This window comes from Melozone crissalis, unplaced genomic scaffold, assembly GCF_028551555.1.
Source record: "Melozone crissalis strain CALT ecotype California unplaced genomic scaffold, PUWL_Pcris_2 ptg000068l_1, whole genome shotgun sequence".
In the NCBI taxonomy this organism is placed as follows: Eukaryota; Metazoa; Chordata; class Aves; order Passeriformes; family Passerellidae; genus Melozone; species Melozone crissalis.
The window spans coordinates 13,191,886-13,218,791 of NW_026535846.1; the positions used below are offsets into that span (position 1 = coordinate 13,191,886).

A 26,906-nucleotide genomic window follows, 5' to 3' on the forward strand; every position below is an offset into this window, starting at 1 on the left:
AGCTACATTTCAGTATCACAAATTAGTCAAAGATTATTAAATTAAAGCAGTTAAGTAGGAATGAAAATATTTTTAAAGAATCAAACTGCATTTTATCAAAAGAATTCTGAAGCATAAATTCACAATTTTGACAAGTCCTTCAAAGGAACAAGTCATTGATATTAATCAGGCTATAATAAAATAAAAAAAAAATCTATAGATAAAAACGTAGCAAAGCATTGTTGTGAATCAAAGCAGCTCAAAGAATTCAGTATGTGTAGGAAGTTAATTGTATTGCTGTCCTGAAATCCCACACAAGGAAAAGTGTATAGGTAAATTAGGTGGGGGAATAGAGGGGCAGACTTTAAAGAGGTGCATTTTTAGTTATATTGAGATTAAAGACGGGAATTTATGATCTTTAACATGCTACAGGAATCAGCATCACACCATCCAAAGGAGTAAAAACCAAACAAACAAACAACAGCCATCACTAACGTCTTACATATTGTCTTTGGTTGTTTAATATCAAGAAATACTTTTTACAGAATATGTGGAAACTATTCCTTTGAAATTCATTCTGTGTCAATACCTTCCCTGGGGCCTCTCTGATAAACCAGAGGACAGGCTTTACTTTCTCTGAAAAGTTTGCTTTTTTCTACATTTTTATCATCTCTCTCTTCAAAACTCCAATTTTTTCCATTTACAGGCTTTTGTACCAAAGCAGTTTAACTAGAACAGACTTTACATTGTATAGTGAAGGTATTTTTCTTGCATTATAAACTTAGAACTTACTGAAACAATTTTCCACAAGATACTATTGAACTTACAGCAGGATTTAGAGACAGGAATAATGAACATTTGCAATAATAATAACTAAAATGAAAACCAACCCAAAACTCCTAAGGTTACATTAGCAAGGATTAAAAGTTTTCTCTCTCTAAGATCTTAAAATTACTGCTTTAAAAAGTCTTGTACCAGAAAGGAGTTTTCAATTCCCAGCTAGAGGTGCTCAGTAGTTGAGGAGAGGGGAATGGGAGGGGATGTTTCGGGTTTTCCCCTCATTCCCTTGCTGTCTGGCCAATTAAGCTCAAAATGCTTACCCAGGTGCACAATCAATTTATGGAATGGAAAGTAGCACACACAATTAATGGTATTTCCATTGGACTATGTACAGCATCTCCAACATCAGAATCAAAAGCATTCTGAGTAAAATCAGATAAATGTTATTAGGAAAAAGAAACCAACAGAAAGGTTATTAATACACCTTTAGAAAACGTAACACAAAAATAATTAACCACTGCTTTCTTGGCATGTAAAAGTTCTATACAAATTTTAAAAATTTTATTTGCAGGTACTAACCTCTTCAAAAGCTCACTCTGTATTTACACTAATTCTTTTAACAAGTTTATCTCAAATTAAAGCATATTTAAAACAATCATGATTGCATTAACTTTTCTGCTTTAAATTATTACCCAATTAGTGCTTTATTCACATTTTAAAAACTTGTACAATTTATTACAAATATAAAACAGTGCAGTTTTTCATACATTATCCCAACTCTGAGACAAACACTTAAAAGACATGGAAAAAGATTTTGATTTCTATAAACATAACATTTGCATTACTCATACCCCTTTCTTCACTGTCCTCCCATAACCCCAATTTAAAAAGATCAAACATACAACATACTGTAGGTTTATTTTTATTCAAAAAGTTACTGTCTCAAGACATAAATACAAATCAGAAAACAGTACAATTAGGACAATAGAATGTGGAGGACAACAGGTTAAGGTAAATATATAAAACATTTTTAGCTGGTTGAAAACAAAGCTGTAAGAACTGCTTTCACAAAGAAACACTCCTTCAAGAGTAAGAAAAATCAACTTAAGTTTAAAATCATATATACAGTCCTCTCAGCAGTTCTATTAAATGCAGTGGTGTGGAAAACAATATAGGCAGTACTTTTAGACATGAGAGTATTTATTTATGTAAAATGAGTTAGGCAGATCTAGTTTTCATTTTGTTGTTACCCATGACCTAGTAAAATAATTATATTTTATCATGATCCTTTAGATAATCTATGGTTTTTGGCTACCACAGCCGAATGTTTAATTTCTGAGTCTAAAAACAGGAAGCCTTTTTGTATTCACCCATTTGGGGAGATTCTTGTATTGCAAGCGTATTAAGGCATGGAATGATTAAAATAATATACCTCAAGAACTGAGAGACAACTGACAAAAAATATACATATGTAATATAAGTTAATATTTCCTTTAAAATGATGTCTAGCTGCCTAAGCCTTGCAAAATGAGTCAATGTCAAAATGGCATAGATCCACTTTCTGTTTTAGACCAAATTTAATTTATTTGTGAATGGACACAAAATGAAATTTAAAGCTTAGCTTTTAAAGAATATTATGGGTTGTTTATGAGCTTCTATTATCCAATCTAATTTACATATAGAGGAAATGTACTGTAACCTGTTAGAAGTATCTTTAACCTGAAGACTGCTTGCAAAGACAGATAGATAAAACAATATAAAATACAAATTTAAAAATCATTTTTAAAGCATGAATTCTCATGCTCTTCTATTTTTAAACATTGTTAAACTTTCAATATATTTCTGAAACCTCATAATTTTAAGTTGGAATTTAAAAGTAAGAAAAAACTAAACAAACTGCGCAATTATAAAATCAGCACCAATTTATATATATATATAATTTTATTTAAAATTTAGATCCCTATTCCCACACTCTAATAAGCTGTATAATTTTTGTTTAGAATTTTTCTGCAAACATACTACAATAAGCTTCTTTTATTTGGAGACAAAATACAGTGGCACTACTGGAAGGAATTTCACAACATTACATTTTTCTTAAAGGACAAGCAAACTTTCAGGGTTGGTAATGGGCAAGCAAGAGTGAAATCTGTTACGTTCTGTAGCTTATAGCTTATGGACCTTTCTGAGAAGGCTAACATGAAGCTTTTGGAATAAAAAGTGTGTTTTAGATTAAAAAGCTGTTAAAATTCTTTTTTATGTATTTATTTCCATGATTAATTGATACAAACCTTCTGTTGCTGAAGTTTGCATTTTATTGAAAATACTGACAACTCTTCTGGTTCGTTCTACACTGTGAGAAAACCAATCCATCTACTATTACAGCTCATGGACGTGAACAGCAATCCAGCAGAGCTCATGATTATTTAGTATAGCCAGCAAATGTGTAGAGAGGGGCTCAAATCTGTACCAAACACCTCTCAGACTGTTAAGATTAAAACTCAGAGGGAATACTTCTTATGATCCAGAAATAAACTGATAGCACATAAATAAAATATTGAATTTTTTTCCCAACAAAAAGTGTAGCTTATCCTCAATTGTTTACTTGTCCTTTACATTTCTTTTTTTCTTTCAGGCAAACAAAACTGCCCCTTCAATGCACTTGATCTTGAAAGCATGTCATTCTCCTTAGAGAAAAATCTGTTCAGAATTTCACTGTATCTACCACAATTTTGTATTGAAAAACTTCCTCTTCCACTTAGAAAATGACTTCACCACTGATTTATTTGCTGCTCTGGTATTAAAACATTGACACCCCAAGAACCTAAAAAAAAAGTTAGAAATGGTGTCAATTTGTAGTCTAATACACATTTAACAAATAACAAAGCAATTAGTATATAATTTAAGATTAAGACACTTCAAGATATGTTAAGGCATTATTAAGTTTATTTTTCTTTCAAACCAGATTAACCACACTTCTGATTTAGATAATAATATGGAAAGGGCTCCTCATTCATTAGAAATATTTTTCTCACACTTGAAATTAACTAGATCCAGTAGGAATAAAGCCTGTGTTTTAATTATTTAAGGTAATAATTGCAGAAGAATTTTTAGTTAGGTGCCTAACTCAGACTTCTTTGACATTCTATTGGCACTAACCTGAAATCAAATGTGTTATTACTAAACCTGGGACAAAACACTGCAGACACTGGCTGCTGCTGTGTCTGTGATCACAGAAACCACAGGCCATCCCACATCAGCCAGCCAGGACACAAATTTAACATTTCCTAGGAAACGAATTCACTCTGTCAGGACGACAGTGAAAAATCAAACAATCATCAGGTAAAATCAAGCAACTCTACTTCAGGAGATTGTGTAACTAGGGAAAGAAAAAGAATCAGTTTCCACTTCCCATGTGAGAACAAGCTATACAGCTTTCTATGTCAATGGAAGTATGTATGTGCCAAAAAGAAGATCCAGATTATGTGACTGTCTTAACATTTGTAGGACTTTATAAAATCAGCGAGAGGCAAAACAGACCAAATTTTCCTGAATCTTGACAATGCTGTTCATATTTATCTGTTTACAAACCCATTTTTACTGTTCTTTGAATTAGATTCACTTTGGGTGCCTCCTATAACAGAGCACACAGACAGAACTGCCTCTGCTGCCAACAGTAACTGGGCACATCCGACTAGAAGCCTAGCCATAAACCATGTGCATCTGAATAAATTAAACAGCTTTATTACGTCTACACCTATTAAAAACAAGTGCAACAGCTCCAAGAACAAGGGACCTCTGAAATAAATTAGAAGAATAAAGCAAGTTAACTTTATTCTGAGATTGTTTTGCATTGATGCGATGATGTTTTTACGCTGAACGCTGTCTGTCAGACTGAGCTGTTTCCCGGCCCCGCCCGGCGCTCCCTGCGCTGCGCTGCCCGCGGCTGCCCCCGCGCGGTCGCTCCCGCGCACTGCAGCCGGCACAGCGCGGCCGGGCGGGAACCTCAACCTGCCCGAGCGGCCCCAGCCAGCGTTAGCGCTGGAGCTGCAAGGGCTCTCACATCAATGAAATGCAACCTGCAGAAGGCCAAGGTTTCAGCATTGTCAGACTAAAAAGTGACTGGTACTTCACAGATCAGTCCAGGAAAAATTGAGAAGAGGAGGGGAAGAACTATTGTAAAACAGAATGTCAGAGAACAGGCGAGATATTTTCTTGGTGTTAATTCAGGAAAGAACACACAACAGCCAGACACACAGCCTAACTGATTCATTATTACTAAAGCAAAGCCCTACTGGTACAAAATATATGGATTTGCAATTATTAAAACAGTATTTAGGACTTCTTTTTCCCATAAACATGAACAAGTTCACGCTGCAACAATACTGTAAAAAAATACATAACCATCTTCCAAATTCCACCAAGCTGTCCAAGATTCCCAGGAAGCCTTGTTGTACTGTCCTCTGCTGGCTTGCTGCAGCTTGTTATTTCCAGTGTAATTTTGTACCAGCTACCCAGGGTCAAAAATGGCTGCATACTTTACAAGTAGTTCAAGACAGAAGGAATCCCTCATGCAGATTTTTAAAAGAGAATAGAGACTGCAGATTTATCAAGTCGGATAAAAGGGCAACTGCAAGCAGAAACTACAGACTTCGGATGTTTTGGACCTAAAACTTCATATGGAAAGAAAAAATACCTCTCATCTCTATAAACAGATATCTGTATTATCTCTTAATTTCTCCATTATCTTACTTATGCACAAAAGTAAATATGCCAATTAAAAAAAAACCCACAAAATGCAAACCATCTAGTGCTGACATTTGGTAATGACATCAGAGTCACTGAACTAAGCTCAGCACAACAGGAAACCTGCCTTTAATACTGTGTATGCACATTTCTTCATGTTTCTAATGCTCTTTGCTATCAGCCTCTGCTACAGTTTTTTCCATAACAAATGTGTTTTCTGCTCAGAATCATAGGCTTTTAACTTTTACATAGCTATATATAGATATTAAGAACAAAAATCCCATAAAATTGCAAGGAACACTGACTATCCTAGAATGTATGGAGCTGAATTACTGTACCAGTCTGTCAAAATAAGCTAACAATGACAACCTGAATATTGCATTCTTTCCATTTAAAATCTGAAGTAAGAGAGTATGGCAATCTTAAGACTGATTTACATTACTTTCCCCTTATGTAAGTGAACCTACCGATTCATCCATGATTGAAGCAGGGTCAAAGAAATCTGGTTTTAGCTCCGTTCGTTCTCTCCTGTTCTTTGATGGTGGCTTTAGAAAGCAAACAAACAAACAGGTTGAGTGCAATTTCACCAGAAAAACAGAGGTTTTACACTGTAGTCAGTGAAACTGAACTCTCAAGGGGTAGAAATTCACAAGGGATAAATGTTATTAGTTACGACAGGAAGTGTTCTTGTTTTTGTAAGGCAGTTGGAGCAGATGGCTCTTGTATACAGACAACAGCACAGTCCTTTAGCAAGGCAGAAAGCAACCAGAAGGATTTTTCTTTTATAAGAAGGAAAACAATTCAAATATTTTACTTTAAAAGCAGAAATACAAATCCCAAGACCACTAAAAGTAAGTAAATTTCTTACTAGGTCTATGTCCATGGTGTCAAAATCCATGCCTTCATTAAGATCTTCAATCCGCCCTTCTGATGACATCATCACATCTTCAACAATTGGCTCTTCATCATCTTCCATTAGACTTGTGCCACGTCGACTGAAATGAAAAGCAAGACTGTTTAGCACTAAATCAAGTTAACTTCTATCTATTTAAAAAGCTAATGCTCAGTAAGGGACTCCTAACAAATGATGATTCCATTAGATAAAGCAGAAATGAAGTAATGAAATGAATGCACAACTACTACTAAAGAAAGCTGGTATTTAACCAGAAGATACTAAGAGAGCATGAGACAATGCCTAACAAAGGTCAGTTTAGACAACCATGGGACATTTCTAAATGGGTATTCTGAGAAGAGTGTGAGAACTGGTAAGCAGATCTACTCCATACCTAATTTATGCTCAAGTGACAAAGAATTAAAAGTTTTGGCACTTAAAGAAAAATTGTTTCTGCCTTATGATAAGGCCAGAAAGAATGCCTTTGAGATAAAGTAGATGTGTAAAACCATTACAAATACACCCACACAGTCCTTCATCCTCTCTCCTCATAAATTCCACAAGAAACATCAGAACTTATGAGAAAACTAAGGAGTCATTCTAATTATACTAATTGGTGTCGTTGTATCAAAAAAAAAGCCACCACTTAAACAATGTTACATGAAGTACTGGAAATAAAACAATCAAAAGTAGGGGAAAGATGTAAAGCTCCTCAATACATGTGTTTTTGGTTGCAATGTGTACTTTTTTTCTGCAGAACTACACTGCCCTTAAGAATGCAGGGAACTTTTGAACTTAGAAGATGTATCTCTCTTATAAGATACAGGTGTACCACTGCATTTATAAACCCTCCCCTCCCCACAGAAAGAGAACTTCACTCCACTCACATGGCGTGTTGCAAGTTGCTTCTCAGCTTGACGTAGTTCATCGCTGCCCTCTCCTGTTGTTGTCGCGCGGCTTCTTCCTGTTGCCTTTGAGCCAACATCCACGTTACTTGCGTGCTTAAAAAGACCATTATTCTATTTTAAACATGTACTGGGTTTGTGTATGGACACTAAGACAAAGCAGACCTACTGCTGTACGTACTTGTAGTCGAGCGGCGGTTGGTGGTGCTCGGGCTGCATGGGATAGACACCCATGTAGTTCTCGTCGGGTCGCAATCTCTTGGGCTCCCTCATTATCGTGGAGGTGAGCTGAGGTGTCTGCATCATCACTGGGGTATGCATTGACTGCTCCCTGTTCAGCCACATACTGTCACTACTGCTGCTTTCTTCAGCTGGAAGCAAACACAGCAAGAACATCCGTGAAGTGTTTTTCAAACTAGTCTAAAAGTGAATGCTGAAACACAAATTAAATGTGTGATACAGAGAATCAATTGCTTTACTTTTTACCACAAAGTCTTACATGTGCCTCAAAGGGCCTGGATTTATAATCACTGGCTGGAGCATTTCTATACTTTTCTATTGTATGACTCAACACTGTATAGTGCCCTTATCTTGTTCTGTGAATCAAATGATTACTTTTCCCACTAAGACACATACATGATCAGAAGCTACCTGTTCAGAAAAAATACATAAAGGCATACCAATACAGTCACACTAAAAAATATGAAACAATGTGTGCAGTTTATATGAATATCTATTCTAGTAAATTTAAGATGAGAGAAGTTCTACCTTCAGGTACTTTCCGCTTGCCTGTTGCTGGCTTTGTCTTCTTATTTCTTACTGTAGATCCTCGACTACTGATTCCACTAATCACTGACATGGTGTCATCATCCCCACCGGCCAATAACGAGTTCCGGTAGGACATGAGAGGAAGCCACACATCTTCTCTTCGTAGAGACATCTGAAAGGTCATGAACTTCTCCAAGTAAACATACCTTTAAATGAAACAAGAAATACAGAGATGCAAAAAATCTGTAACAAAATGTTACCATGTCAAGATAAGCAACTACTGAAATTACCAGCCAATGTTTCTGATCTAGTTAACACAAAGACCTGACAACAGCAAATCTAGAACACAGTTTCTGTTTATTCACCATAAAATGAAAAATAACAACAATAAATACAATTTACCTTCTGTGAGTATACTTGACTATATTAGAGTAAATTTACCTTGATGTGTCAAAGATTCCACTTTAGATGAATACAATACACAAATATTTATTCTGATGCACATCTTTTGAGGTTATCATTACAAATACCACGAATATTAAGAAAATACTTACACTGTTCTTTTGTCTTGTCTGAGAAGTTTCGAGGAGAACTCACTGAGAATGTCAAGAAATGCCAAATTTAATGGTGGGTGGCTCTCACCTTGTGGATTAGGCTCCTTAAAAGCAAATTCTATGCCATCCCTAAGCACAAACAAAAAAAATTACATCAGACAAAGAACAAACAGAAGTTCAAAGCACTGTGAGCTACTAAAACCAAACCCCTTTCCTTTATGTCAAGAAAGCATTAATTTGATGTTTCCATACTCCAGCAAAAAAAAGTGAACACCAGTTATTATTTTAATCTAGACACACTCTTTCTGTCATGGAATTTCTACCTTGCATTGCAGGTTTTCTGCATGAGGCCAACATGATCACCACTGAAAATGAAGTGGATCTTTTCTTACTGTTACAGACCAGACATTAAAAAGCTTGTTCATTATAGCATCACTGCTGTAATTTACATGCTTATAAAATGATGCTGGAGAACACCAACACTGTTAAACATTTAGGTTTACTCAGAGACAAAACTGCAGTCATCCCCTAATTAATATATGGGCTATATCATCTCTAGGGCTGAGGCACTTAGTATTAACAAACTCATTTTCAAAGAATGGAAGCAACACAAAGCACACAATTACTTGTGTAACATAGCAATAGCTTCTCTTGTTTTCAGCTGATCCAATCCAAATGTTAAAGCAAAACGTCGAGCAAGTTCCTTTATGCCACTGAACGTTGGTGATGATCTGTCAAAATTATAACCATTTTCTTGAATCATTTCATTGAAGAGCTGCATGGAATAAAAAGGGAAATTTTCATGTATTAAAAGATTATGTCAAACTTTGGACTAGAGATTTAAAGTATGTTTCACAGCTGTTTCCTCCCACTCCTAATCTGACAACACCAAGAGACAAACATGGACATTTTGGACAATGAAGTCAAAGCTACTCTTGAAGAGTCTGCACCCCAGAGATAACTTTGAAATGCACTGATCAAGCACTCATCAAACTGTAGACATAGTGGATGACAGATTTCAGTGCTTCACTAAATCAAGGTGTTCTTAAGTTGAGAATACAAAAAATTAGTAGGATTCCCTAATTACATACACCAACAGAGAAGAAATAAATGGGCTGATCTTCACCTGGTCTTTACTAAAATACTTTGTCAAACTACTAGTTCCCAATTCTTTTTTCTTCTCAAAATACACGTATAAAGAAGAAACTCTAAAATGGAAATATGTTCAGGGAAATTGCCAAAGACACCAGAAATTCTGTACCCAATCATGGGATTTTTAAGTACTCATCAATAGTTGTCAAAGCCAAATACTCTGAACTTCAGTCTTTTCTTTTCTCTGATCAATCCTTTCTCAATCCTACTGAATTCAACTATAATGCGCTTCAATAATAAGTTTTTCTATTTTTTTTAAATTTTGTCTAACACACCCTTCACTCTTTTGTATCACAAAGAATGAAACAAAGAGTGTTCAGTTACATATTTTACACTGCAGTTCCACCAGCTAATTAAGAGTCATGCTGCTATCAAAAGGAAAGGCCTCATCCTGCCTTTTTTTGGCAATATCCATACTAATAAGCCAGTCCTTACTTTAGAAGGACTATTTGCATTTGGCCTCCACCAGGCTCAATATCCAGATCCACAGTCACTATGTGGCTTTATAATCTTCAGTCAAAAATCAGGGATAGAGAAAATATATTTGGGTAGATTTTTCTTTCATGGATAGTGATCTATGCTGGATTACAGTGCTTTGGAGATATATGTCTCCACTGTTCTGAGCTTGTGAATAAAATCCATGCAGATGGTTTATGTGAGCAGATTAATCAAATGTTAACTTTAACTGAATTCATCAGGTTTCCACACAAACTTTACTGAAGAGAGCATTAAAGTATGTTTTATTGTCAAATGTGTGAAGTCTCTACTAAACATTAAGAAATTACTAAAACTTCAAATTAATTCTCAGAATAGTTAAAAAAACCCCAAAACCAAAACAACACACCAAAAGCAAAACAAAGCCTCCACAAAAAACCCCCAACCCCCTACCACACAGGCAGGAAGTATTTATCTGTTCACAAACAAGAAAACTTGCCATCTCACAACACATATCTGAATATTTTACTTAAAATATTGTTTTAGAGTTATGAAGGTTTCATAGAGTTACATTCATTTTGTATTTATTGACCACTCCTACATTTTTTGTGGTACAATATATGGTAAGTATAGGAAGACTTCTGGCAGTTTTTCACATAGTTGTAGAAAATGCAGAAAATGTGTTTAAGTTTAGACCTACTTATCCATACTGCCCATCAAGATCTCATCATCAATATCTGAAACTAGTTACTAAACAACAGGACATCATCTACAGTATGGAATTTCATGCATAAAAATACTGTAAACTCTTACCTGCTGCAAACTAAGAATAAGTGTTTTAGCACACTGGATTTTGTCTATCTGTCTTGTTTTACTCATCGTTTCTTTAATAATATCACCATAGTCATTGTAATACTAGGAAAAAAAAAAAAAAGGTTAACTGTCAATGTTAGTTGAAAACATTGCAACTACTGAATTCTTCTGAAAACAAAATCTAGGGTATGAACTTCTAAAAAGAAAAATCAAACATTATCTAAAGGGAAAAAACCCCAACATGCTCATGATTACATCAAAATTACACCCTACACCACCTCCAGAATAATATTTGAAAAAAACCCTAAATGCAAAAAGAATAAACCCACTTTTCATTCTTGGAGTATTACTTTAGAGGCAGAATGACCTATTTATCTTCATGACATATTTGTTAATGACAAGTGTTCACCCCTTCAGGGTACATTATTAGAACCTAATCTTTTTACCAACTCCTGTAACTCTGGGTAGGAGTTTTATTTTCTTTGCTGAAAGGATGCACTTACAGACAGCATCATAGGCATAATTTGTCTAACAAAGACAGCTGTCTGTTCAGTTTTTAAAGTATTTCAGGTTTAAGAAAGACCCAATTAGTTATTTGGAGAATCAAAAATATATGTAGGGCACTCAAGACAGATATAAAAGCAGGCTGCCGAAATTTTAGGATTTTAAGGTAATCACAAAGGAGCAAAGCTTGATCATGTTCACAAAATGAGAACTCATATTAGTCTGCAGCTGTGAATCCCATGAGCCAGGAGAGATTTTTATATTTAAGTAAGATTGAAACAGATATAAAGATAATGGGGAGAGGGAACTCAAATTTTACTTCTACAAAGTTTAAACTTAAATTATTGGATGAGACTAGACATTATGGAGTTGATCTTGGGAAGAACATTCTCAAAAGGCCTACTAAACTAATAAGTGAATTAAAAAGACACCATCAATCAGAGTAAGAAAATAAAACTAGTAAAAACAACATTAAAATAATGAGTTTCCCTCCTCGGTCCCCACCACCCACACAACACTGGAACTGTAAATCTCATCTCAGTAATTTTTCTCCCTACATACAAAAAAGGGCCTACAACTCTGGAGTTTTGAATTCTTCACATTTTGAACCTGTTATCTTGCAAGGTAAAAAACAAATAATAAAAATCCTACAACTACTGTATTCTAGTAGTTTTATGAAGTAGCACTCCTAAGCTTCAACTTTACCTTCATATATTGCTTGAAAATGTCGGCGGCTGTGTTCATTTCCACCACAGTATACACAATGAGCTTACAGAACGCTGCAAGCAGGTTTCTTCTTTTGTGCAATGCTTCAATTTTGCTGGCTTCATCATCCTGCTGTCCATCTAGAAAGAGTTCAGAACAGGAAAACTGTCAGGTTTAAGGACTCTATGTTTAATTATTTATATATAAAACTGATATGGGCTAGCGGTCATGATTCAGAAAATCAGATCTCAGTTCTGATGGCAATGCACTTCACTGTCCACTGACATGTCTGTTACCCTGATACAGAGATAAATATTTGAACCTACTAAACCAAACCTTTATTGCAATTATCCTACATGTTCCCACTACAGAAAATCCTTTAATCAGCTGCTGACATTTAAAAGCCACACCTACCTTTGTGTACATGCACACCTCTCAATGACAAAACAAAATTAAAACAAAAAAATAACCAGGCAAACAAGAAAAAAACCAACAACAAAATACCACCTCCACAAAAACACAGAAATGCATAAAGAAACGAAGATATTAGTTAGAAAACAAAAAATAAAAAGGTAATTTAAGTTTTGTACAAACCCGCACTATTATTATCATCATCCTGATCAATGAAGACATGATCTAAAATAAAACTGAGTAGTTCAGATTGCAAGGAAGAATCAGGAGTGTAAACAAGTGGCTCCAACATGTCACGTCCTCCTGTCATAATCTGATGGCTGAAGATCATCAACACATCACACAGAATTGTGAAAGCCTGTTAAAAAGAAAACGTAATAAATACTTGTTTGGAAAGCAGATTTTGTTTAGAATAATGTATTTGCACTTGAGAAAATACTCAAGATGATAACAGTGTACACAGGCCACTGAAGTCCTACACAACTACAAAGGCCAACTGAATTCAAAATGTGCATAGCTTCACATAGCAGGTTCCTGTATCAAGACTGGGTCTCCAAATAAAAATATTGCACAGATGATGCCAAATTATATGTGAAAATATTGCAAGACTAAAACATGAGAAGCCTGAAACTCCCAAATTGTACCTGACTGATACTACATTCGGTCACTAGGGAACTTTGTGGACTCTGACCATAGTACAATCTCCTTTTTGCTGTCTTTTCTTAAAAATGTTTCAATCACATTTGTTTAACATATAACATCTAACAGCGGAGATTATTCAATCCATTTAAATCCTAATGCCCAAAAATGCAACCAACTTTTTCTTTTGCTGGCTAACTTGTACATCTGATATCAGATTTAAATGCCTGTACTCCACTGCCCCAGGCTCAAATGACTTAGTACCTGACATTCTTCAAATTAGCAGACTAAGGCAAGAAGCTGCTTAGTGCTGCACCTTCTCTTTGGCTCTAATCTCCTAAGTACTTCCATGAACAGGTCTGTTCTCTAACTCCTCAAAGTGAGTATTACTAATTCCTGGTCACAAAAAATTCATGTGCCCCTCTGAATTCCCTTGTGTCCTTTCATGAGATTAGAGAAGGGAAGTGGAACCCAGAGGAAGTGGAACATTGTACCTGTGTGACAGGTACCCTGTGTAACCAGGCAGCTCCAGTTTCCAGAGTGTTCACCAGAGTCAGTCATACAGCCTCTTAGGCCTACTCAGAGCTTCAGTAATTTTTGTTACTAGCACATTCACACCCTACCCCTTGTGATTATTACACTAGATAGCTCTTTGACACAGAACATGCCTATTAAGCTCCAGGAATATTCTTGTTCTAGCAAGAGTTTCAAAAGCTGCAGTTGTGCGACTCAGTGGACCAGATTTTCCACTTTAACCAGGTTATTATTACCTTCAGCAGCAAAAAGGCTCCTGGCTTTCTATGTCTTTAATTAAACAGTCTACCTAGAAGATAATCTGGTCCTTCCCCTGTAGAGACACTTCATTTTCTTTCATTTTAGCATTTTAAAGATTGTTAAAGGCATTTACTTAGAATTAATTCTGCTATCAGTAACCTGTGCTCTTCACTGGAACCTCAAACTCCTATGAGTATCCTGGCCAAAGAACTATTTGCTCCCAGACTGAAGAGACTCAGCCCCTACAGTTCAATTTAATTTCTTTTTAAGTCTGTTATTCTTAGAACTCAGGACAAGTGTTTCCCAATGTCTCAATTCTTTTTGAAACAGAAGCAAAAACTAAGGACCACCCCCAAAACCTTCATGCAAGCATTTCAAAAAAAGTCAGGACTTCTGTCTCCTGCCTGAACTGTCACACATTACTTACTCAAGCTCAATATCTACATTTTTTAATGTCTGAAACATTTAGGAGCTAAAACTCTCCCCACAAAGGGCAATTGTATGAGGGACTAACTATAAAACTGCTCATCAAGCAGTGTACCATTGCTGAGGCTTACAAGCATTTGCTACAGCATCTCTGAACAACACTATTACCAACAGAGCAGTGTGAGTGTTCCTAAAGGTGACTCCAAAAATTCCCATTTCCCAACAATAAACTCTCCTAGGTTAAGTGAATACTTTGTGCATGTATAAACATATACACACTCATCTTAAGTAGTCACTTTTTTCCTCCTGATTTTGAGATGCCCAAATTTTTGGAACTCTGAAAAACTGAGGAATATATTATGTCACGAAGCAACACAGAGAAGGAAGAGAAGGTGCACCTGCATGCATTCAAAGACAGAACTAAAAAAAACCCTTTTAAATTGCTGTCCTTAGCCAGTTTTGAGGCTATGAATCCACAGCTCCACAGGAGATGTGGGTCATTAGCACATGGTAAGCAAGAGATTTGAAATGGAACTCTCACTCAGCTTATATCCAGAGGCTTCTACAGTGCACCTGCAGAGTCATTACTAAAGTAACAAAAAGCTCCTTTGCATAAAACATTATGCTGCCTAAAATTACTCAAAAGAATCAAGTTTAAATGGATTCTGAAATCCTATGTAGAGGAGGAGGACAAGCATACAAGCACCATGTGCACTGACACTCAAAGGGCACTCAGCTTGAACAGCCAGGACATCACATAAGTGACAAAAATATTGGCAAGAGGAACTTTTCAGCTGCTTTAAAGTACAGTATTAGAAGACTCCAAGTAACAACAGCCACTAACCTGTTCCTTAACAGCAGTATTTACATTGGTCAGGTAGTGTTGACAGATTTGACAGAACACTCTCATCTGCTTCTTTAGACGTAGAAGATCCTCCTTTAAAAAGAATGATTTCATGTAACAGTTTTGCTTTTCCAATTGTACAGTCCCATACAGTGCATTCACTTTTACAGAGCATTTCACCACAGATCTCAGTGGTAACATTCAAGTCCACTACATTATTTTTAAAAATCACCATTACAAATAAAATTAGCAAGTAGCAATTTCCCCTAATTTTGTCATTCTGTGTAGCACAGAAGAGATGGCAGTTGGGATGAAAATCGTGTTATTTTATTAAAAAAAGCAGTAACTAAAAACCTGTTATGTAGGAGCAGAAAACAATCTCAATAAGGCACCACTTTTCATTAGGTTCTTATCATTCCTGCTGAAAGTACTACAAATTACATTTTGCTGCAAAACAGCGAGGTTAATCTTCATTTCCAAACTAACTTGTCAGTATTTAGCTCACCTTCTGCCATTAGGCTTAGGATAAAGCTTTAATCACAGTTACAAAAACCTCAAGACTGCTGTTTACCCTTTAAGGAATAAGGTAACAAAACCTCCAAATCCTTCACACACCTACACCACCTCTCAACAATCTGTGCAACCACTTCTTATCAGGTATTTGGGGTTGGAAATGTTAAAAGCCATTAAAACACAGATGGGTAAACTAAGCAGCCAGTGGTGAAGTTCATATTCACCTCTAACACCTTCAGACTATGATTACTCACTGGACTAAAGTCTCAACAGATAGGGGAAAACCACAGTAATCTGATACAGGTGTTCTCTGTTATAAGATCATTAGTACAAGTTACATAGCATGATTTTCCACTCCTGCATCTACCAGAACCTCAAACTACAACATCCTAAAATTGAAAAAAAAGGAAAAATGTATGTGTCCTCACATTAAAATGAGAGTATTGTAGTAATGGATTATTAATTACTCATACACTATTAATGTCATGAGTTCCCTTTGTTTTCTCCCTAGTAAACTGTGACAGTCATAACTCTTTTTTTGGTATTAATTATAGGCATGATAATCGAAGTGTTTTAAAAAACCTGAAGAATTTCCTTGCCTCCCCTCTGACATAAGGAAAGGTGTGTTAACAGTAACTCCAATAATGAAGTGCAACTCCAGCATAGATTTCCAGTAAAAAACTGGAAACTGCAGGAAAAGTATGTTTGATTACAGGGATTACATCTTTTACTTTTGAGAAATAATTAAAATGCTTCAGCACTTACAAACTCCATTCTAAACTAGCTAGTCCTTTTGGAAAAAAGCATTTTTTCATTTGGCAGTTCACACAGTGAACCACCTAATCAACTTCTTCAAGCAATGCTGGATACAGGAAATCTTAATCCTTTCCCTAAGATTTTTCAAGAAGTGAAATTGGAAAGATGACATTTGCCAGAGCTTTGCCCTTCAAGATTACTATACATAGAACCAGAACAGGGCCTCTCATCATTCCCTGAAAAAAATGAATTTAATCTTTTCACATCTTTATTTAACAACAGATTTAAAAGACTGATGAAGGGTAAAGCAGGATTGTGACATACTGAGCAATAAGAATAGTATGATTGTACAAAGTCTTAGATCTCACCAACTTGTCACTGATACTTCAAGGTTTCCAAACAAATCCAAACCCACTACCTAAGAGTAGTAAGACTAACTATACTGTGTTTGGTAACTTCCATTCTACCCCTTCTTGGTATTGTTACTATGGCTGACAGGTATCATGTTGAATTCAGTCAAATTAAACATAATAAAAAATAATATAATATATTTTAAATAATAAAAACAATTAAAGGAAGTACTAGGTTTGCAAAAGTAAAGAATGACTACTAAAACTATTAATTCAGAAGAACTTATTAAAAAAGCAGGATTAGGTAGGTATCAAAATAAAAACATTCCTAGTTTTAATTAATGCCATCACAGTCCCCACATGATGACACTGCACTAGGTACAAATGTTTATTTACTAATACAAGTGGAACAAGGCATACCTTTGTGGAACTGCTTTCAGTAACTTTTGCTAGCTGCCAAAGGATTACATAATGAGTACACTGCAGTGCATGAATAACAATCTGAAATCAAAAGGAAAGAAAGCATTAGACAACAAAGACCAATAAAAGACAGCAACAAAAGGTATTTGTTGTTGTGTCTAAAGAACACATTTTAACTACAGACCTGTTCTGGCATGTCTCCATTTTCAATCCCAGTTTTCAATAGCTTGTAGTTGCAGCCAAACAAGTCCCATCTTGATAGGTCATGAGCACTGGACACATTGGAAATGAAGCAAAAAATATTAATTAACTAACACTTTTTCTGCAATTTGAGGTTAACAACTACTAAAAGCTGTCAAAAATAATTAACTAACTAATTAATTAATTTTTTAACTTATGTTGAAAAAACCCAGCCACTGAAAACCTCCCCACCCAAACCAACACACACAAAATAACAAAGAAACCCCAAAACAATCCCATGAAGTTGCATTAAAAAGATGCATCATATTAAAAACAAACAACCCCCTCACCACAAACCCTGATACTGAATTAAAAACAAACAATTCCCCACCACAAACCCTGACTGACATGTGCAGAAGCCACTTACTTGTGAAAAGCAGTGATTCTCTTCAGTGTTGACAAGACTTGATATGCATCATCTTCATCAGGTTCCTCCCCCTATTTAATAATCATACAGTGAGATACCTCAAGCAGTGTAGTCTCAGTGAACTGGGGAACTTAATACAACCAAACTCACAAACCCCTAAACTGGAGGCAGGAGAGGGTGCAGACCTGATTCTAAATTATTGATAAATGATTTATCATGTCATATATGCTTTCAGATGAGTCAGAGAGACAGGGCAGTCAGCAGTTCATATCTAGAGATGGAGTCAATGATGTTAAATGTCTTTTCCAACCTTGACAATTCTAGGATTCTACAAAACAGCAGCTGAGGAAGATGGGGGGGAGGGGCAGGGAGGAAGGAGAAGGGAGAAGAAAAGGGAAAAGCCTAGGCGAGTGAAATACAATGTATAATGTAGGTGCTTCTATTTTCTCTGAAGAATCCAGCAGAGGCCACTGTCAGACAAAAGACACTGGACTAGATGGGCCACAGGTCAGTACCTCAGTCTTACTTTAATCACAGAAAAGAGTCTCTGAGTGAGGTAAGGGAACTGGTTTGTTCTAATCTTCCTGTAAGTTCTGACAAACTTGCATTTAGTAAAAAAAGAGTAAAAATCAAAGGGTCAAAAAAGTATCTGTTTGTACATAAGATAAACTATCTGAGGTCAAGAAACTCCTCCCCAGTCTAGCAGAGATAATGCAAGTTTTACTATTCTGTAGTTGCACAACCTATCAAAGAACTAAGGATTTCAACACTTCCACCAGAGTATTTGCCTTTTTCCTTCAAGTCAACTTCTGACATCTCATTTCCTTGCTTTACCTCTCATTCTTTCTTTTCATCACAAAGGGAAACAAATGGGCACATTTCTTGTTTGGGATTTCTAGAATGGAATTCTAGTTCAGAACAAAAAGCAAGAGAAAAAAGGAGAGCTTGATAAACTACATGCATCTGAGAAATGTTAAGAATGAAGCTGTCAAAAAGACATCTCCTATGCTCCTCACCACAGATGAAAAGGAGAAACAAATTTTGTCTGAATGTCAGAGATCCCACATAGTGAAGTTAAATACTCCATCAGGAGATTCTCACTTCTCAGATCAACATAGTGTGGGAACAAAGTTATTTTTGATCTACTAACTGCATCTGCTTGCATTCAGGAAGGGAGGGGGAGTGTTTTCTAGAGATTTTGATATTTAACAACAGCAACATGCAACCACAGGCAAGACTAGCAACAGTAGTACATCTGAGGAGAATCCTGGGGGAATTACAATACTACAACTCTCAAAAATGAAGGCCTCAAAAGCTAAGAGTAAAAAGTTTATGTATTTAATTGTTTATCTGAAACTTATCCAAATTCCCAAAGGACTCTTGTCAAAAGGAGACCAAAATTAAAGACTCACTACAAGAACAGCCTGTGTTCACACTATCACAGCAGCAATATTGTTGTATTATTGCACTTGACTTAAGGGTTTTGAAAACCAGAGGGAAGCTCCCATCCTTAGCTCTGACTTGCAGAGAAAGACAGAAAAAATACTGAAAATATTTACAAGGGCAGGAAAAGGTGATCTTGCACATTAAAATACCTCTTGCAGGAAGTCCTCAAGCAGTCGATTAAACTTGTCTGCCAATTCATCTATTAACTGACTTCTTGCAATGTCAACCCTGTTAAAGATTGTGAACTCTTCATTACAGAGAGCATGGTAGGTTTTTGAACAGGCTTCCAAAACATCTATATCTGTGTGCTTCTCCACAATGTCCCGGATTTGTCGCAGTAAGGCATCCAAATGCTGCAAGGAAGACAAGCCAAAGAAGAAAATATATTATTTTTATTTTCATATATATATATATACATGCAAATATACACAGGCATATTTAATAAACCTTAAAGAATTTTAAAAGGTCAATTCTGTTAATTACTTCTGTAACTATAATACAGAACACAAACATCTCCTAGAAAATCAGTGAAGCTTCTGAGAAATTAAGTCTATTTATCAAAAATTAAGTTGGAGTTTGTCAAAGACCAAATCACAGAAGTAATTAAAAGTTTGCTACCGTTGGAATGGTCTTATCTAACACTTGAATTTGCAATGACAACTGAACAACACAGAAGTATTTACCTCCCACTCACACAAACATTTATGCATGTTTGTGTGTGCCTTAAAAGCTGTATAATTATGGTTTTAGTTTCATAACACTCTACTGTCCACCAACTAAAGCCAACTTCAGCTGTTCATATATTCCTCCCTCAACCTGAGATGCTCACTGCTGCTCTATCACTGCTGGCTGTGCTGTCAACTACACATTTCATCACTTTTAGACTAATGATTTCCAGCTACTTCCTTCACAATGCAGCAGCACATCTGAGAAGGAGACAGAGATGAGAACAGCTTCAACTTCATCAGAGCAGAAAAAATGAGAGCAGTAACTACATCATTTGTGATCTGGTATCCTTCCTCTTTTTCATGTAATGATGATGGTGGTTTTCTAGCTTCACTGACAGAAAAAGAGAACTTACTGAGCTGTTTCTATAAGCTTTATCTGTCAGACAGCTATCACAAATATGACCATAACCCAGCAATAAGTGTTCTCAAGTTCATTTAATTGGAAGATTTTCTGTTAAAGCTGGCCAGACAGGCCTTAGAAGACTCATATTTTCAGTATCTCTAAGAAGAGCAGTCAGTCACAACTCTGAAATTGAAGTCACACTATCAGTAAGGGTTACAATAAATAAAATCTCCTTTACACAAAAAAACACTCCTAAAATGGTGACTGAAATTCCAGTGACAAAGTCTAAATTCTGGGACCTTTCCTTTAATGTTTGTGTGTGGAAGTTACTGTACCTTTTCTAATCGCCCCGTTGTATAGATTTCCAAATCAAAGTATTGTGGCAACTGCAGTAAGTTGGTGACTTTTTCTGCATCTACAGAATACTGTAAAATTGGCACAGAAAAAAAATTTAGTTGATAAAGTCTTGGACAACATAATTCATTACAGAACAAGTAAATATAAACAAAGATTAGTAAGAAAAAAAAAAAAACTCGTGGCAAGCTGCATCATTAATTATAGAAATATACTTATAAACATTCCAATAATCATCCATCAGCAAGGAATGGAATGGAATTAAACCTACCTTTGCTAGCAGCTGAGGAAGTGCCACTGCAAAAAGCTCAGTAATTTTTGTCCTGTCATCCAACTGGGTTTTCTTTTCCTTTGCTGTCAGTACCTAAAATATTGGTATTGTGAGGATTTTACAGCTAAAAGTTCTGATGCAAAGCTTCATTATCGTTAATGAAATGATGATTAGGTACATGGACCTCTAAAATCACTTTAACATATCAATGTAAAGCAGGAGGAAAGTGTGCAATTAAAAAAAAATAGTAAAAAGAAAAAACCAACATTCAGCATTCAAAAATAAGATTAACTAGAAAACAGAAGTGATAACTTCGAACAAAAGGTTTACCTTCAACAAAATACCATGACTGAAATGATAATGTAAGAACGGGGAGCACCTCAGCTTACAATTTTTAGCAATATTTACTCAATTAATTTGTCAATTCTGTTTTCATACAAGCTTTCAACCTGTTCTTAAATGGGTTTCTTACCAAAATATGAACCAGTCTTGAGAGAAGACTGCTTAATGTCTTCCCAAAAGAGGCTGTCTAAACTCCATACAATCACAGAAAAGCCAACTGGTGGACTGGCCTTCTTTCAAGAGACTATGTGGTGTATTTTCCTTTCCTTTATTTTGTTCTTCCCCACTGAAAATAGTTCTAGCTTTTGCCAAACATTGATTCTAGTCCTCACTTCAAACCAATACTGTTTTCAAAATCAATTTTTATTATCTTTACTAGTACAAACAAATGCAGTAGTTTGAACAGTACCAAGCACATGTCCAGAAAAAGCAAACTAGCCAGGGTAGTCAGATGTGAAGACCAAAACTCAATCTCCCATCTCAGTCCCTTCAGCAGCAATAGCCTATAATCTCTTCCTTCTTCCCACAGAGCCATTCCCACATCCCTAGATGAGCAGTTTTTTGCTTCCTACCCTTTTCCCCGTTCCTCTTCCCACCGGAGGATGACATTCAGCCGCTTGCCGAATTGTACAAAGCATGATTTCAATCAGAGCGCTTTCCTGCCTGTCTGTTAAAGCTGAAATTTAAGAAATAGATGTTAACACATAACTTATTTTTCATTTACCACAAGGATTGAGGTATGTTGGGATTTTTGTCTGGGTTTTGGGGGTTTTTCCAGCTTTTTTGTTTAAGGCAAATAGACAGACATGTAGACCAACAGCTCATTTCTGGAGATGGGGGTCACAGAGAGGATATAGTAAGTAAGTACCTTAAAAACCAACACCAGAAAATACTGAAAAATTGAGGGAATATCACTGGATGGGTCACAGGATAGGATGGAATAAAGACTCAAGTTTTATAATTATTTTACTTCCTTTCTGTTTTTCAGAGGTCCATTTACTAGGACCTATGAAATACAGAATTATACCAGGGGTTTTGTTTGGGTCTACTATCATCAAAGAAATTATGTTATTTTTCCTTATGGTAGTTTTAACAATAAATTAACCAGTTTCACAAGTAACTTAGTTTCTCTATGCCAAAAGTGCAGCCTGAACTTGTGGAACACCAATGCAACATTGCATGCTAATTCCTTCTCTTTTCTTCTAACCATTGCTCTTGTGTAACACTTCCATACCAGGTGGTGATCTCTTTCTACACTTCCTCACATTTCATAATTGGTATTAGTGACTTCTTATAGTCATGGAAACACAGAAAATATTTGTAAACATATTTTTTTCCTTATTTCAAGCCTAACAAAAACTGCACAGCAATATAAACAAAGATCTACAAAAATCTCTTACGTTCTTCTCCATTGAGAGGCTCCTCCAGCAGAAGACTGTTCATACATTCCCAGTCCTTCAAGAGGTCTGTTGCACAGTCCCACATGCTGTCCACAAGATAAGCAGCATGTTCATGCAACTAAAATAAGAACATATTTAAGTATTTTATCAGCAATGAAGACTATTACAGAACTATAATACTGAGTGTTTCTCATGCTTGGCTCCTGCCTGTGGCAAAAATACAGAGCAAGTTTTGCAAGCTCTCTGGTTAAACAGAAGATTTTCTTCCTCAATTAACTTAAAAAGATGAATCCAGATCAACAGCTACAAGGAGTAGTGCTACAAGATCTGTCAGAACCTGGGGGATAGGTGGGTAGGGATTGTGGGATATTTTGCTTTTTTCTCCGTCCCCTTTTAAATCTATCAATTCGCAATTTCTTTACACTTACACATCATCATGTTTGTCAGAGTAGCACTCACAGCCTGTCTCAATACTGTACTGACATATCTTTCAAACAAACACAGCCTTACAAAACAGTCTTTTGATCCCCATGTGGCTCCAACAACAAGAAAACCAGGACATGGACCATGGTTATTAACCAATGAGTGGAAAAAATAAAAACAACAAAATTTAACTGACAAAAATTAGAACAACAACAAAAACCCCACACACAACCCACAAAAACAAGGACATCCCTGAAACTCAACTTACTTCACTTTCCAAAAAGAAAAACACTAATGTCTTCACAAGATTAGCATTTGGACTTTGTCTTCCTCTCCTTTTGAGTATTCCATCATCTTCAGTATCTCTGCGGCTGAAAAGCCTAAAAGAAAAATTATTTCTTAACAACTTTCTTCTTCATTGCCTTCACCATAGTCAATTCACATCAAGATACTGGGTTTTTACACACTAAAAACCTTGTTGCTTTGCTCCATATTTTACTTTGAAAGGAAGTAATCTGGGACAAGTATCATTTGAACAATTTCAAATATGCATTTTATATATGCTGAGTTAATATGCCACTGACTGTTTCCAGTGGGATGTACGATTACAACAAAATGCTTTACAAACATCAATGATAATTGCAGGTGCTTGAGGTCCTATGCTCCTCCTCAGCAAATGCTATTTTCTGAACCTCCCTACAGGAGACTTTAAAGCAGCTAAGAAATATTGAAAGGAGGTCTGAAAAATATTAGATGGAAACTCTATTTTGTTCTCCTACACACCTGACATGCTGGCTTTTTAGTGGATTTTTTAAATGAAAATATTTTATGAAATGATCGTATGGGACAATGGGGAGGAGGCAGGCACAGGGGAGGAACTACAAATGGGAAAACACTCCTGATGCAAGCCCAAGTTTTAGGCCCCAAACTACATAAGCATTTTAAGATGTTTCACAGGGAGAATGGGAAAGGAGAAGACAGGAACATTTTTATTCTATTCCCTGAAGGAACGAGCTTTCAAAGTGAAGTCCAAACTTCTATTTCCCATTTAGAAAAACTACAGCAGTTTAGAAAATAGAGTAATATTACATTGTCTCTTCTTTCTTAAGGCCACTTTATGTTTCGCTTTTTCCTTCTCTTGATTAAATCTAATAAGAACCATCATATTAATGCACACAAATGTACAGGACCAAGAAGTTAACTGTAATTTCTCCATCTTACTTTTTATAAAGAAATTCCCCTGCGGCAACTGCCACTGGCCGATGAGCTGAATAAACCAGGTGGTAGACATTTTCACAGTCTTCTGCAGTCAGAACTTCTTCACTACTCCTAGGGGTAGGGATGGGAAGAAGAAAAGAAAGAAAGAAAGAAAAAACCAAAAAGGCTGAGTCAACAAAGTATGAACTCTAATGAGGGAGATGGAAATGAATGAGAAGCTAAACCTTTTCCTTCAATTTATCATCCTAAAACTCCAGTCTTAGCTCCAAAGTCTTCCTGAACAAAACACACTGATGAAGTATGAGCTATTGCTAGAAGGTTATGCTCAGGAGTTCAACTACTGTGTAACATTCAATATATTCTGTGTTCTTCATTTCAACCATTCCATGATAGGTTTTAACTATAAGTCCCTAGCTCTTACACGTACTGAACTGAGGGAGATAAGCAGTAACACTGTTCTAGACAGATTACTTTTGGAATTTCATTTTCTTTGAGTGTAAGATGCACAGACATTTCTATAGCCTTCAGATTATCTGAAGTGTCATGCTGCTGGCCTCAACCACAAGGCCAACACTTAAGTTTTGGTATTTGTTGTATGTTAGATAAGGAAATATACATGTACTTACTGTAAAACAAGAGTGAGTAATTTTATTGCTTGGACTGCAACGTCATATTCTTTGTCAAGAGTCATAGACACAATTCTATCCTAAGAACATAGAAGAAAATATTTTTGAAGAGGAAAGATGTGTAATGCAACTTTTTAAAAAATCATATACACTCAAAGTAAGAAATAACACTAACCTTGAACCGACTGGTGAAGAGTTCCAATTTGGAATTAAGTTCCTTATTATAGTAAAGCCCTTGCAAAGCAGTTAGGCATTTGAGTCTTACTTCTCCTTGCTAAAATAAAATTAAGAACTGAATTAAAAGTCAAATATAGGATACTGATGTGATCTTCATGTCATACAGGATAAGTTTCTTTTACAGTAAGAATTAATTCAAAAACAAAGATTAAATGCTGTCACAATACTCTACGAATAATCATGTTAATGACATAAGGATATAATCTTCTTTGTAACAAGGCAGTGAAGCAACAAAAACTAACAAAACCCCCCAAGGTCTTCCTGCAGTTACCATCTCCATAAATCAAAATACATCTGTTTCATTCTTTCTAAACACTCAAGATATTTGTATCATAGATGATCACTCCTTGTTCAATCAAAATTACTAAGGAGATAAAGAGAGCAATACTCCTCTTGAACTACAAGATCTGCTTCAGCAGAGAACATGTTCTAAGGTAAAGATGACCTCACTCCACTGCCAGAGGTTATGGGGTTTTTACACCAAGCCAATGAACAGCACAGCAAGACCGAGCATCCCTCAGTTCTTTCACTTAAAATTCAACAGCTTGAAGTTTCTGATGCAAGAACTGAGGCAATGTGCCGACTCAATAATGAGTCAGGGAGTATTTGTAAACCATATTGACCCCTCCAAGCAGAGAATAATCTCTAGGTGGTAGTTGGTAAATAACAGCTTGAGGCACTAACCAGCACAAAAGGGGGCTTTTCCCGTACTTTTTGCAGCTAGATGAGAATGCCAGAGTTTCATAACTTGACAAAACAGAGTACTGCCAGGCTATAGGGATGATGTGTTAACTTGAAGCAGTTAAGCATGATGAACTACAAGTTTGCATCAGCAATAAATAAATAGAAAAGACCATTTGCCTACAAATAACAGTTTCTTTCAAAAAAATCTATATGTACTCTCTAAAAACATTCAAGTCTGGCTTATATGCATTTTGAAATGCCGGTGATAAGGAAAGCAGTGATCAACTCAAACAGTTAAGAGACCCAAACCTAGTCTGGAAAGATCAATAACTAAAACCAAGGAGTTCTGCTCCTTTTGCTCTGTGCAGTTTACCTTGTCATGCATAGTCCATCCCACATATTTTAAGTAGCTGTCATTGAGGAAGGCATCACTGTACATTTTCATCCATATTCCAATCTCCTCAATGCAGATGGCTCTTATTTCAGCAATTGCATCTCTGTGGAGAGAAGTGGGGCAGTAAGTTCAAAGAGATGAATAATTAGAAATAACCTGCCCCCAGCTTCCAGAATAAATTAATGATGCTACACATTACTTACTGAGAGAAACTTACCGATATCTATGCACAAAAACACCCTTAAATATTGCATTCATCATGTTTTCTATTTCATCCTGATTTTCTTGAAGCTGAAAGAACGTAGAGAGTACATAAACAGTGAGCAGCACTTTAACAGTCAGATCAGATGGTGCTGATGCTAGACAAACTAAATTAACATTTACAATGTGACCATTAAATCCTTTCACAGATTCAGAAATATTCACAGATCTGTTTCACAGTACAATATGCCATTATTTAAGAAATTATA

General features: G+C 36.0%; 1 protein-coding gene across 4 annotated transcripts in view; it reads right to left on the reverse strand.

The window, feature by feature from the left end:
* Nucleotides 1–1,430: 1,430 nt before the first annotated feature.
* Nucleotides 1,431–26,906, reverse strand: part of STAG2 (stromal antigen 2) — a 73,305-nt gene continuing 47,829 nt past the window's right edge. For 2 of the 4 annotated variants that reach the window (XM_054289461.1, XM_054289462.1), the window contains exons 9-34: nucleotides 26,654–26,727; nucleotides 26,416–26,539; nucleotides 25,297–25,395; nucleotides 25,122–25,201; nucleotides 24,499–24,606; nucleotides 23,546–23,657; nucleotides 22,855–22,972; nucleotides 22,027–22,130; nucleotides 21,113–21,205; nucleotides 20,823–20,912; nucleotides 19,566–19,769; nucleotides 17,971–18,041; nucleotides 17,548–17,635; nucleotides 17,364–17,444; nucleotides 15,325–15,417; nucleotides 12,825–12,999; nucleotides 12,231–12,370; nucleotides 11,022–11,123; nucleotides 9,248–9,396; nucleotides 8,622–8,750; nucleotides 8,068–8,273; nucleotides 7,481–7,670; nucleotides 7,282–7,395; nucleotides 6,371–6,497; nucleotides 5,970–6,047; nucleotides 1,431–3,580 (exon numbers count right to left, since the gene is read on the reverse strand). In XM_054289461.1, coding sequence (XP_054145436.1) covers nucleotides 3,557–3,580; nucleotides 5,970–6,047; nucleotides 6,371–6,497; nucleotides 7,282–7,395; nucleotides 7,481–7,670; nucleotides 8,068–8,273; nucleotides 8,622–8,750; nucleotides 9,248–9,396; nucleotides 11,022–11,123; nucleotides 12,231–12,370; nucleotides 12,825–12,999; nucleotides 15,325–15,417; nucleotides 17,364–17,444; nucleotides 17,548–17,635; nucleotides 17,971–18,041; nucleotides 19,566–19,769; nucleotides 20,823–20,912; nucleotides 21,113–21,205; nucleotides 22,027–22,130; nucleotides 22,855–22,972; nucleotides 23,546–23,657; nucleotides 24,499–24,606; nucleotides 25,122–25,201; nucleotides 25,297–25,395; nucleotides 26,416–26,539; nucleotides 26,654–26,727 — 2,973 coding nt within the window. In that variant the 3' untranslated portion in view covers nucleotides 1,431–3,556. Of the gene's footprint in view, nucleotides 3,581–4,732; nucleotides 5,430–5,969; nucleotides 6,048–6,370; nucleotides 6,498–7,281; nucleotides 7,396–7,480; nucleotides 7,671–8,067; nucleotides 8,274–8,621; nucleotides 8,751–9,247; nucleotides 9,397–11,021; nucleotides 11,124–12,230; nucleotides 12,371–12,824; nucleotides 13,000–15,324; nucleotides 15,418–17,363; nucleotides 17,445–17,547; nucleotides 17,636–17,970; nucleotides 18,042–19,565; nucleotides 19,770–20,822; nucleotides 20,913–21,112; nucleotides 21,206–22,026; nucleotides 22,131–22,854; nucleotides 22,973–23,545; nucleotides 23,658–24,498; nucleotides 24,607–25,121; nucleotides 25,202–25,296; nucleotides 25,396–26,415; nucleotides 26,540–26,653; nucleotides 26,728–26,906 lie in introns of those variants that run through there. The other 2 variants (XM_054289465.1, XM_054289464.1) reach the window with 2 other exon arrangements.